The sequence below is a fragment of the Vigna unguiculata genome, chromosome 3 (assembly GCF_004118075.2).
Source record: "Vigna unguiculata cultivar IT97K-499-35 chromosome 3, ASM411807v1, whole genome shotgun sequence".
In the NCBI taxonomy this organism is placed as follows: domain Eukaryota; kingdom Viridiplantae; phylum Streptophyta; class Magnoliopsida; order Fabales; family Fabaceae; genus Vigna; species Vigna unguiculata.
Genome location: NC_040281.1, coordinates 65233040 through 65246479, shown reverse-complemented (window position 1 = coordinate 65246479; position 13440 = coordinate 65233040). Strand labels below are relative to the sequence as shown.

General features: G+C 33.6%; 1 protein-coding gene across 2 annotated transcripts; it reads right to left on the bottom strand.

The window, feature by feature from the left end:
• Positions 1-410: 410 nt before the first annotated feature.
• On the bottom strand, positions 411-6725 carry LOC114177553 (type I inositol polyphosphate 5-phosphatase 12-like). Of its 2 annotated transcripts, XM_028062946.1 has the most exons (9): positions 4700-6725; positions 4288-4412; positions 4057-4141; positions 3095-3260; positions 2952-2992; positions 2573-2840; positions 2311-2434; positions 1860-2220; positions 411-827 (listed from the first exon to the last, which is right to left on the bottom strand). In XM_028062946.1, the coding sequence occupies exons 1-9, from the start codon at positions 6539-6541 to the stop codon at positions 549-551; spliced, it is 3291 nt and encodes a 1096-aa protein (XP_027918747.1). In that variant the 5' UTR covers positions 6542-6725; the 3' UTR covers positions 411-548. The 2 variants fall into 2 exon arrangements, with proteins under 2 accessions (XP_027918747.1, XP_027918746.1); XM_028062945.1 differs by having other exon boundaries at positions 2952-3260.
• Between the last annotated feature and the right edge of the window lie 6715 nt (positions 6726-13440).

Genomic DNA, 13440 nt, shown 5'->3' with positions numbered 1-13440 from the left:
ACGTGGGTCAAGCTATATTCCTTCCTCGTCTTATATTTTCTTTTTCTATTTCTCGTTTCTCTTTTCCGAAATATAATAAATAATTTTGGAAATTTTTCCTCTGAAAATCAATCTCCTATTTTTTTACAGAAAATATTTTACGGAAGTTTTTTATGAGATGGGAAGTGAGATTTGATGGGTGCGGAAAGCTTTGACCTGACCATTATGCATTACTAGGAAAGTTGGTTTCCACTGTCCCATGATTTTGAATGGTCTTTTGAGAGATGGTTTATCAACGAAATAATCTTAAGAATCAAGAGAAATTTTTAAAAAATAATTTCTTAAAAATTAAACTAATACAGAGAATCAATAGAAAGGGATTATGACAACCTAACCTGTTCTAAAGCAAAGAGCTTTCGTATGTTCAGCAATATAAAAAAAAAAAAAAAAAAAAATCCCAGATTGTGGATGTGTCTGACATTTCCCTCCTACCATTTAGGCATCTTTCAGTGTCATAAACCACTTGAGTAAGTGTGGAACTACAAAACTTCTGAAACTAATCTGTGTAGTTAGCTTATTTGATTTCTTCTAGCACTGTTGGATTTTGAGTCACTTCGAGCTGTCTTTGCAGACATGCAGTGGCGCACATGAATTTGCCGACATGAAGTTTGGACGGAAGAACTGCCTTGTACATAAACAATCAAAATCACTTCCTTATCTCGGGTGTCCTCATTCCACCAGGTCTGTGGCACGCCATTTGCAGATTCTTCTGGGTTATGAAGATCTTCATGACGGACTGAAATCTCTACATTTTGCTCCGGTTTAATTATGCCGGCAGCTGGAGTAACCTAATTAAAAGACATTTTTAAGTAGCATCATTACCGGTGTATAAACTCCTGGCAGTTCATATAAGCCATTGAGTCCCTTGCCTCAGTAACAAAACTCTCTGTATCTGTGCTTACATAGCACGTTAAGATTACTTACAAGTAACAACAGATCCTTATTTTACTTTATTTATACTATAAAAAAAATCATTGTTGTATTTTTAAGTAATATGAATCATACTGAATATTAAAGGTGTTTTGTGAGTTGTGGGTGGACAAGACTGAAGAGGCTCTCACGAGATCTCAACAGTCACTATATCAAGGATAATTTGATATAGAATAAGAGTCATTGAAAACCAAAGCGTTGTTTAATACAAGAGTTTTTTTTTTTTTTCTCTTTCATTTACAGAAAATGCACCATGTATGTAACACTCATGTTCCTAAGTTTGTTTAAAGGTAAATATGTTTTTAGTACTGTAGAGTAAGTTATGATTTAAGTTTTTGTCAGAAAAAAAAAACGTTTTTATTCTTTCAAAATAAAAATTACTATTTTGTATCCTAACATTATATGACACAAAAAATATTTTAAAGAGCTAAAACTAAAACTCATACATTTAAAAAAAAGTGACTTCAAATTTTATAAAGATAAAAAAACATTTTTTCAAAACTCTGCCTTCTTGATGGATTACCCATTTGGAGTGGAGCAAGTTTATGCTCAAGCTAAAATCGAACTCCAAACTTTAGTTAAGGAATTCATTCTCTTAACATATGTTTGAAAATTGTTTTACTGTTTTATTTTGTACGGGAAGAGGAAGAGGAGAAGATGAAAAGGGACACAAGAATCTGAAAGGGGTGAAGCGGATTATGGAGAATCCAACCCACTAACTCACAATCCATGTCCTGCAAGTTAAGTAACAATGCCGACTCAAATAGACTGTAAACTGTTTAATTTTAGATAGTCACCCAAACTTTATACATGTGGTAGGATTTGCATCTAAGTTCCTTGCCAACTGTGAATAAAAAAGGAAACGATGATTCAAGTAAAAGATACAATACCTCGAGCCATCTAGGAAAGCCAAAGCCACCTCTTGGGCTATAATCAGGTGCCTGTCCATCATTCTTGACTATAGACTGGCCTTGACAAGTAATTTTATATATAGCCTTATCCTTTGTACTTCTGTTAGTAATAAGTAAGAATGAAGTGTCCAGGTTCTGGAGGACTAAACTGTTTGGGCTGACAGTGGCTTCTGGAACATAACATAAATCTTCAAGAATAGATCTTATTTTCTCATTTGATTTCATAATTATCCCAAATTCCTTTCTCCTTATTGATCTATCAACATGGGAAATTCTTACATTGAATTTACACCGGACAGGTTTGTGATCACTATCGGTCACATCCATGCAAGCATCGTACCTGTCAAACGATTTCAGTGATGACAAACTGTCGCCAACAGAAAAAACAGAAAACAGAAAACAGAAAAGCAATGGTGACCAAGTAACATACTGTAAAATTGATGCCACAACAGGACAGTCTAAACTGCACTCAGAAACTGGAGCTGCCCGAGTATCGCGGTATATTATTCTGTCACACCAGGCCGGAATTCGCTTTTTCTCTCCAGAATCATACCCTGAAAAAAGAGTCATTGCATTATAGAAACTGTCACCTTCGTTGAGTTAATAATTTGGAATCAGTTCGAGGAACCAAATTGAAATCAACATTTAACAAACAAGCACCAAAAGCAGTACTTGACATGCCATCTATTTACCTCCTAAACCTGGTTGATGTCTCTCAAATTTATATGTAGGAGGAAATTTGATAAGTGCCTCCCGCATTCCCTGGAAAACTTTTCCAGCTTTCATCTCTGCCCTCAGCTGATCCTTTTCTCTAAGCCAATCAAAGCATCTTTGAGAAACAAAGTCCCTGGCTTCATCATAAGATATACCAAAAAGGCGATAGTTGAAATCACCAAAAAATACCACCATATCAGCTTCAGATAAATCAGGTTTTGGTTCCTCAGAGCTTCCAGCAGTAGTCTACGACACAAACAATGGACCATGAACTGCTATGAATTTATGATGAAGATATGGATGGAAAGGCGTGAAGATGGACATAATCAAGATCTAAGCTGTAAGCATGAGACTCACATTGGTACCACGAAGCACATGAACAGCAGTAGAGACGCCAGCTGTAACAGAGAGGACCAATGGCAAGCCAGAAGAGTAAAGTAGCCAAAATAAATATGTGGAGAAGGCAAGAGAGCAAAGCAAGAACAGGTATGGTACCATACCAGCTGCAGTATTAAGTAGGTTGGACGATCGGGTGAACACCATATTTCGATAAATGTGATCAAAATCAGCATTCCGCCGATTAACTGCTTCCAAATGTGCAGCCAAGTGACAATTCACAAAGCACATTATCCTGTCATACACTCTGATTCTCAAACCCACTCCTCCCTGATCGATCAATATTTACCATGTAATAAGTGTACATTTCAATGACAAGAAAAAAAAGCAAAGTTCATAAGTGAAAATAGTTCAATGGCAGAATATTTTTTTACTTCGTCCCAATCCAGTTTTTGTACAAGCAACATCAATATGACTTCCAGGCAAAAAATGAATTTAAACGCACTACAAAATGGTAACTCATTGTTGCAAAAACAAATACTTAACCAGAATAGTGAGAAGCATTCCATCTGGCATGGTGCAATAAACAGAAAAGGCAATCTATGTTCCCTGGCTGTTTCTTCTATGACAATTCTTTCAATCTGTATTTTCTCCTCTCACCGTGCTTTCTCCCAGTTAAAATTGTAACTAGAGCATATCTAGTTTCCTTTTTCTTTTCCTTTTTTTTTTTTGTTTTCTACGCTAATAAATAGTATGATTTCGTAAGTACACATCACTCCGAAAAACACCCAATTACAGCGGTCTAAAATTTGAAATACTATGCCCAATTCCGTAACCAAGATCAGATATAGGAAAACTAGATTTTGCTTAATTGGATAAAATTTCGCAGCTGACATTCAAAGTTAACCAGAATAACTACAGAATATACACCACACGAAATCAAGAAATAAATTAAGTAACTAAAGAGAAAGTTCTTAATCACTTTAGGTTAACCCCCTGAACTTCATTTGAACAAATGGCTGAGATCATAATTATTTATAAACTTTAAAGTACTGCATTTGATTGACATAACTAAAGCACCAGGTTCTTATCAAATAATTAAGTAGTTAGCGAAATTGATACAAACCTTATTACCAATTGCGCGTCCAAAACCACACGGGACAGCCCCAGCATCAATGTCCCCAACATGTGTTCTAAGATTCTTTCTTACCCTAATTAAGAAATGTCAACTCATAAAATAAGAATGGAAACTATAAAGATAGATATTCAAAAAGTATATAACAAAAAGAAAATAGGAACAGGAATTTACTAGGCTAAATGGATTAATTTGGAACACACTTTCATTATAATCACTCACCAAAGAGATACAAGCAAGCCAGCAAGCTGCCTAGAGCCCATGCGTTCGAAAGCTTTGCCTTCTTCTAAAGCCTTTCCTATAGTATCCAGCCACCACTGCCCCATTGCACTTCCTTCAAGACCTACCTACAATTGTGATATAGGCAGTCAATGTATGAATATAATATACGCATCACACAGCATAAGAGGTTCTGGAGATTTATATAAATACAATACGTCATTAGAAAACTTGTGATTGGTTACTGTTAGGATACGGGCATTCATATTGTACACAAACTAACTCGATTTAATTCTATCAATCAGCATACTCATTCTCATTATCATTTCATTTTAGAGCAAAACAAAACCTTGTGTTTACGAAGAAAAATGATAAGGTTAGATAAAGCCGACAAATGAATGAAATTTTATCTTACAGTTTCTTTGGCGGCAGACATTGCAAGAAAACCAGCACCCATCTCCACTTCTTGCAAACCAACGACAACAATGCCTACATCTGAAGCGATGGAACCCAGCCATGAGGAGAGAGAATCCTGAGAAGCTCTACCTTGACCGACATTCCATGTGCCAATTAAAATTCGGACATTGTGTCGTCGGGTATAAATGAGTTCCTTAGCGGCCAACTCGGATCTTATCATGTTGTCAACAGGACCTGGAGATGCAATAATCCAGCCCCGCAGGCCACCATGTGTAGCCAAGCTGAAAACATAATCAGAGCCAACAGCTAATTTGATGACGGGACCATTATGAGCAACCCATGCTGCAATGAGATTGCCTTCGAGGTCAAGAACTTGGATAATACCACTCACATAGCCAACATATAAGCGTGTTCCAAAAGTACAGAAGCATTGGATAGCACAAGGATGGCGGTTAAAATCCTGCACACGGGAACCGGTGCCATCCCATTGCACAAGTAAGCCATTGGTACATCCACTCCAAATCATTCCATCGCTTGTTTGCACAAGAGCTTCGGTTCTTTTGGTATCGTCCACAAATGCCCCAGCTCCCTTGGTTGCAACTCGACGAACGGCATCAGCAGCTCCCATTATGGCATTACGTGAGCGCTGTAGAAAGCTAGTACCCTGGGATTTCTCCTTTTTTGAGGAGGAAACAAACTTGACCTTCATTTCGTCTTCAATGGCTTGATCCTGCTGCTGGACGGATGACATGTCAACTCGATTTTCCACCTGACCTTCAATGTTGAATACTTTGAGAAGCTCCTTTGTACGGGCATCCCAAAGTGAGAAAGAGAGAGGGCCAGCGCACCAGATTCGACCTCTCACATGATCACACAGCAAACACTTGACATCTTGAGAAGAAATGCTGCAAACGCCGTTGACGGTGACTTGGCTTCGGAGGTCGACGAAGGACCTCTCAACAAGCAAGGCTGCCATGTGTCTTTCTTCGGGAGAGAGGGAGAGAGATTTTTCGACGGATTCCCATGGCCAGATCTTAAGAATACCACCTTCAGAACCAGACCATAGATCGCCATAGGAACTCAAGACAATGGAAAGAACGGGACCTCTATGCGCCTGCCAAGAAAGACCTTCCTTGAAGGGGGTAGCAAAGCGTTGATCCATTTTCCAAGACCTGATCTTGCCATCTTTATGGCCACTCCACATCAACCTATTACCATTGTCAACGGCCAAACACAAGGTGGGAGAGGTATCAGCTGATTCACAAAAGGGAGCAGCGTCTTCGTCGCCCCTTCTGACCTTTCCGCCCAGACCGCTGCCGGGTTCGTAGGAATTATGAATTTCCCATACTCTCACACCACCCTCCTGACCAGCCCACAACTGTGTTTCCGTACAAGCAATGTTCCTAAGGAATTTTCCAACCTGAGTCTCCCTCAAGGGATGGGGTCTTAACTCCAGGCACGGTGGTCTCGCTGGATGAACGGATGCTCTAAAAGGAGCCTTAAAGATCCCAGTGCCTCCCCCGGTGCCAATGAATTCCTGCAATGGCTGATATTGTGTCACGTCATTGCCTTCATTGTACTCTTCCTCGCCACCACCGGGGTTTGTAGAGGATGAACGGGAAAATATGTCGTCGTCGGAGTCAGAGTCGTAAAACGAAGACTCAATATTGCTGGATATACGGCTGTCGTCCAGACTGTGCTTTCGGACTCGATGATGTCGTTTGTGCGTGGAGGCTCCTCGCAGCTGTTGGCTATAGGAATGGGCTTTTCGGTGAGGTGGAAGAGCGGTCAAGCCCGCCAACTCCTTGTCATTCTCGTCCTCGTCGATTCGGTCATCCATGGCTCACTAACTGCAACTTGTTTGTTCCAAGTTATGGTACGATGGGAAGAGGAGAGAGAGAAGATGAATAATGAGGGAAATGGTCTCAAGGGGTTGCCGAGAGAGAGGGAAGCACGTAAGAATTTTGACAACCGGGAAGTAAGGCGCCACATACTGCAAGCTTACGGACACAAATCAATGTTTCCTTTCCTTTCTTAACACATAATGAATGAATGGGATCATCCAAGCCTCTTGAAAAGCTTTCAGAATGGATTACTCTCTCTTTCACTCTTTTTTCCTATCAAAAGTATTTTTTGTAAAATAAAAAAAAAATGTTTGCTCCTTTCTTTTATGTGAGAGTTATCTTTAAATGTTTATATTCGAAATTCAAAATAAAAAATATTTAAATATCTAAATATACATTGTTTTAAATATAAAGTCTTTCCTATTCATTAATTATAATGGTCTAAGGCTTGTTGAATACCAACCCAAAAAATGTGTACAATCTTAAAAAAATAATAGACTTATGATTTTTTTTTATGAACAAAAGCTTCAAATAAAAATATTTTTTCATTAATAAATAACTCAAAAACTTAGTCAATCCATTCAGAGAAAAGTTAGTTGAATGGGAAATAGAAAATATTTAATAATATCATAAACAAATTAAGGTACAATTAAATAATTAAATGATAATGTAAATATTTTTAAGTATTTAAAATAATTGATTACCTTTTATAATAGGTTTCTCTTAAAGATAATAACTTATATAATTCAACAGATCATATGGCTTAATAGTTGTTTAAATCGTTGCTCATTAACCGTCTGTTTTTGTATTTGGTGTATTGTTCACAAGTATTTTTAATTAATTTCTATTTCTCTCGTACCACATAAGAGTTTCTGCATTGCAAATAGAGAAAAAAAAATGTAATTTTACACAATGAAAATATATGAAAAATGTTAATTCAACTTTGAATCATGTTTTATGTGTTTTATGTTCATTCATCTTCTTATCTTCTTTAACTGTGATTTATAGTCATGTAAATATTATTTTTTTTATTATTTTTGGATTCACATCGTCCATGATCAAAACTATTGACAATATCATATCATATGACCAAATTATAACATATCATAACATATATAATTTTCGTTTTAAAAGTTAAAAGTTATTTTTGTAAGACATAGAGTTAAATTTAAAGTTTATTTTTTTAGGATAAATTGATAATCTAGTAAATGATACTATCAAATTAATTATACTTTTCCAATGCAATTTTAATATTGTCTTGTGAGTAGATATGAATATTAGTCGAGGTAAAACTAACAAGTTATCTTCGCCTAAACATGAAATTGATTTAAACTAAAATCAATTCTTATAAAGAATACATTTGAGGGTTAGGAATATAAAACATAAAAAATAGATTTATGCAAATAAGAATAAACAGTTAGAGTGCTATGCATAAATTAAATGAAAATAAATAAATAAAACTAAATGATAAACTACCTAAATGCCTACAAGGGGATTGTTATGCAATTAAATAAACAAGTGCAAAATGGATTAAAAGATTTAATTTAATTATACGAAATTTAGTTGATTTTTTTTCTTTTTCAGATTAGGATTCTTCATGATTTCCAAAATATTATTATTCAATTTAATTTAAAAGTTAGAAAACTTAAATTAATTAAAATAACCGCTCAAATAACTTTGAAAAACCTTATTCATTCCACTGTACATCATGAAGTACTTTACTCTATGATTAAAGTACCAATCTTTTCTTTTTATTTATCTTTTTATCAGGAAAAAAAGTTGTTAGATTTCACTAATAAATTCATTTTAGTTTGTCTCACTTATTCCACAATATATAAATAAAAATAACTAATAACACTTATTTTGTTTCACCATATACATATATAACAATTACAGTTTTACTAACATTAAAAATTATTTATTTACAAAATTAATACGAGTTCTTATTAATTACTACTCATGAAATTGAGTATCAATATCATTCCAAAGCAATAAAAAGAACTCAAGATAAAAAAGGGAAAAATTAACTCTAATAAATAAATAAATTGAATATCTTGTTACTTATTTAAAATCTCATAATCCATTATTTAAAATTACAAGGAAACCAATATAAGAGACTTAGCACTCTATACTCTATGGAGATATTAAAAAATGGGTTAAATATGTTTTTGGTCCTTCAAGTTTTAGTGAAATTTGAAATTAGTCCATTTTTAAAAATTTTAACCAATTTAGTCATTCATCTTTAGAAATACATGAATTTAGTCATTTTAACCAAACTTTGTTAAGTTTATTTGACGTTTCAAAAGCGTTTTATGATAATATTTGAGTTAACATTGAAGAGAAAATATGTCAGTGTAAACAATTCAAATACTATCATGAAATACACTTGAAACATAACATAAATTTAACAAAATTTGGTTAAAAGACTAAATCCACACATTTATAAAGATGAATGACTAAATTGGTCAAAAGTTTCAAAAAGAGACTAATTCCAAATTTCATTTGCACTTGAGGGACAAAAACATATTTAACCCTTAAAAAACATGATGAAAATAGAAAGAAAAGGAAGAATTAGGTGTTTGGACAAAAGTTGTTGCGCAAACTATATAAGAGAGTGATCCTACGAATGCCTTCCTTAAGTCTTTTTTATTTAGAGTTGAGCTAGGACCTATTTGTAATTTTTGTAGCTCTAAATCTTTAGAGTTGGCTATGAATATGGATTATGTTGATGAAATCTTAGCAGATAACTTCTGAATATTTAAGAAATGTTCAAAGATTTTTATGTTGCTTTGGATATTTGAAGAGATTTGGCACCGTTTTGAAAAAAATTTGGTAAATTTGTTTATATTTTCTAATATAATTAAACAAAATATTTATGCAGTTAAAAAATTATTTTACCACATTTTTATATCTTAAACTAAATTAGCTATTTAAAATAAACCCTAATTAAAAAAACAAACATTTAAAGCACAAAACTCAAATAAAAAACTAAGTTTAGAAATTAAATGAGGACATAAATTTGTATTCATCAATGGTAACAAAGCTTATCAATCACTTATCCATGAGATTTGCTAGAGTCTATAATGTCACCCTTTATCCGACTCTTTTCTTTTCTCATGCTTGATGTCTTAGGTGTGAAAGGATTTGTGAAAGATCTCACATGGACTATATATTTGATCAAATTATAATATGTAAATGAATGCAAATATTATTTTATTAAGTTGATTTTAAAGTTAAATTAAACTTAAAATTCACTTTCATTAGATGATATCAGTGCTTATTTTAGAAAGATAAAAGAATATCTAAAGATCAACTTGAAGATTCCATCAGAATTTTTCTCATGAAGATGTTGACGCAAAGAAACTCAAAATCAAATGTCTTTGTTTAAAAGAGTACCTGCTTTAAAGATAAACAAATACACAATTGAGAGAAGATAAAAAATGGAGAAAAAGAAACATTTAGAAACAAGGAAACAAAACTTTTGAAGATTTTGTCAAAATATTCATTTGTAAACATCTAAGATAAAAATGATGATACAAAATTAATTGTTTCTATCTCAAGCATCTAAATGTCATTATTTCTAACATTATCAACACATATTGAAGAAACAAGTATACAGAAAAGACAATGGAACAACAATGCAATAAATACACAACTAATGAGAAAGAAATAAAGAGATACAAAAGCCTAAACTTACAACGTCATACTACAATGTCTAGTTTGTGTAAAGAGTGTGTGAAAAAAGTCATTGTAATATTTTTCACTTTTTGAAGTTTAACTCTGTGATCTTTTTTTAAAGTTTAACTTTGTGATCTTTTAACTATGTTTCCTTATTTTGAGAGTGTTCTCTTTGTTATTATATGAAAATATTTGTGAAACTCCATAATAGAATCTCTTAAGGTATACTCAAAAGGCCAATGTGAATAACTTTCTTATCAACAGGTAACTACCATGAGAAAAAGATGAAAACAAAAACGAAAATAACATGGTGGGAGTATTCATACTTGGAATAAATGAAGTGGAAAAGAACAATGATAGGAGGAAAAAGACTTCAAGAATGGTCTAATAAATTTTCTATAAGTCAAACATGAAAAATGATAGGCAAAAGTGACCTTAAGGCCTTGTTCTCATGCGATGAAAGACTATAGAAGCATAATGGAGAGCGATGAATAGAAGGAGAAAGAGATGTTATTTTTCTGAGAAAGGCAACGATGGAAAAGCGAATGTTAGCGGGATTAGTTGATAAATGAATCTCTCTTGTCTGAAGAGATTTGAGGGATAAAACTGACAAATTACCATAGTGTCCTTATGAAAAAAATCATGTAGTTGCTCGTAGCCATGGGTGTTTTGTGATGTGCCACCAGCCCTCGACTTCAGCTCCGATTGATGTTTCATTCATTCCACTTTCATTCTATGTGCCTTCACTTATGATTTTACATTTTTCATACTTTTCATACAATTCCATGCATGATACATGAAGAAATAGTTGTATCCGATTTCATTTTTGCACTACCATTTGTGTATCCGGTTACAAATGGTTGTATCCGAATACATGTTATTTGTATTCGATTACACACCACATGTGTATTCCATATTTGATATGTTACTGTGTTAAGTTGTGGTAGGTTCTGTCAATAGTTGTGAAGGAGTTCACACTCTATTCTTCTCACATAATGGTGTGGTTGGAAATATTTTTTTTTTTTAAATTAAAATATTAAATTTTCTAAATGAAATATATTTTAATATTATTCTTTTTGAATTCATAAATATTTATAATATTTTTATTTATGATAATAATATATGAAAAACTAATTACAACTTATCTAAATATCATTTAATTATACTTTTTTAACACCAAGGACAAATAGGTCATTATACATTTTCATCTATTAAATTAGATTTCTTTTAGTCACATTAGTCAAATCTTTCACAAATTTTCATGAAAATTACTCTTAAATACATCCCACTATCACTCTCAAATCCATAAAAAAAAACATAAATATCACCTTCTAATCAACCCAAATCAATCCTCAATAATGAAACATCCTTTGCATAAGTATCATATTTGAGAATTATCAAACTCCCTTCTCACAGAAAATTAATGACACATTCAAGCACATGATTACTTGTAAAGACGAACATTAAATGTATTCAGTAATGATTTATCATAAATACACATTTTTATACTAAGCCAAATAAATTTGTTTCAATCAAATATAATAAATTGCTACAAATCTTGTTAGGAATCCAAGTGTGAGTCTAAGTCTCACATTCAATAGGATGAGAAAGTAGAGCATTATATAAGAATAAAAGACCCATAAACCCAATGCCTTAAGATGTTGGGTTGAGAGTGGTGTCAATGCCTTATGTGATTGAGCTCAAGTCTCATTGGTGTTTTTCCCCCGGTGAAACCCTTCTATAAACCTAACAAATCTCTATACATAATTTAAAATTAATCATCCACCCACCTACCTAGTCATGTTAATTACTTATTTAACTTTCGCGACTTATGTACCTATTCATTTTCAAGATCCTTGGAATATAGATTATACTCCTTTTTTTAAAAACTTTAAAGTAAATCTAGAAATCCAATGTTCAATAACTTAATCAATTGAGTAACCAACTTAGAATCGAATCTAATAGTTAAATATCACTACAAGAAAATGTTTCTTTAACAACCAATTTTAGTGACTAAAAGTTGTTAGTTGTTATGAACAAGGCAATAAATGAAAGAATAAAGGAGAGAAAAATAGACACAGAGAATTTAACGTGGTTCGGCGTACAATGTGTATGCCTACGTCCGCGACTACTCTAGGAAGTATTTGTATTTCTAGTGTATCTTAAAGCTTTACATAGAGTCTCTTATATAGTAAAATAGAGAACCACATCTCACTATTCTAAGCGATGTGGGACTAAATCAAGCACCATAATACTAACAATTCTCCCACTTGGGGTTTGATTTATAATACCACCTAGTGTAGTGCCTTCATCATCAATTTTCTCGAAGGCCAGTTGAGGCAATGCAAAGCCTCAACTTAGTTGTTGTGACAGTCTTGGTCAACATATCAGCTGGATTCTCTGCACCTGGAATCTTCAACAAAATCAAATCTCCATCATTTATCAAGTTTCTGATAAAATGATACTTCAATTCAATGTGTTTGCATCTGGAGTGATGAATTGGATTTTTAGCAAGACAGATGGCACTTTGACTGTCACTGAACAATGAAGGTTCATCTTGCCATTTTCCTAATTCTTTTAGAAGATTCTTCAACCATATCATCTCTTTTGTTGCTTCTGAGATAGCTATATATTCAGCTTCAGTGTTTGAAAGGGAAACTCTTCCTTGAAGTTTAGACTTCCAACTGATAGCTGTGCCACCCAACGTAAAAATATAACCTGTTGTGCTCTTTCTACCATCCAAATCACCTCCCAAATCTGCATCAGAAAACCCCTGTAAAGTGAGATTACTTCTTTTAAAGGACAAATGCATTTTTGAAGTGCCCTTCAATTATCTCAATATCCACTTCACGCCTTTTGACCAAAGCTCCCACTACTTCTCTAAACTGAGATCCCTAAGAAGAAAAATAGAAACCAAATCTTTTATGATGTGGAAGATCAGACAATGCTGCAACCACAGAGCATACTAAGAAAAATGGCTTTGATACCAATTGTTAGGAACAAGGCAATAAAGGAAAGAATAAAGGAGAGAAAAATAGACATAGAGAATTTAACGTGGTTCGACGTACAATGTGTATGCTTACGTCCACGACTACACTAGGAAGTATTTGTATTTATGGTGTATCTTAAAGCTTTACATAGAGTCTCTTATATAGTAAAATAAAGAACCATATCTCACTATTCTAAGCGATGTGGGACTAAATCAAGCACTATAATA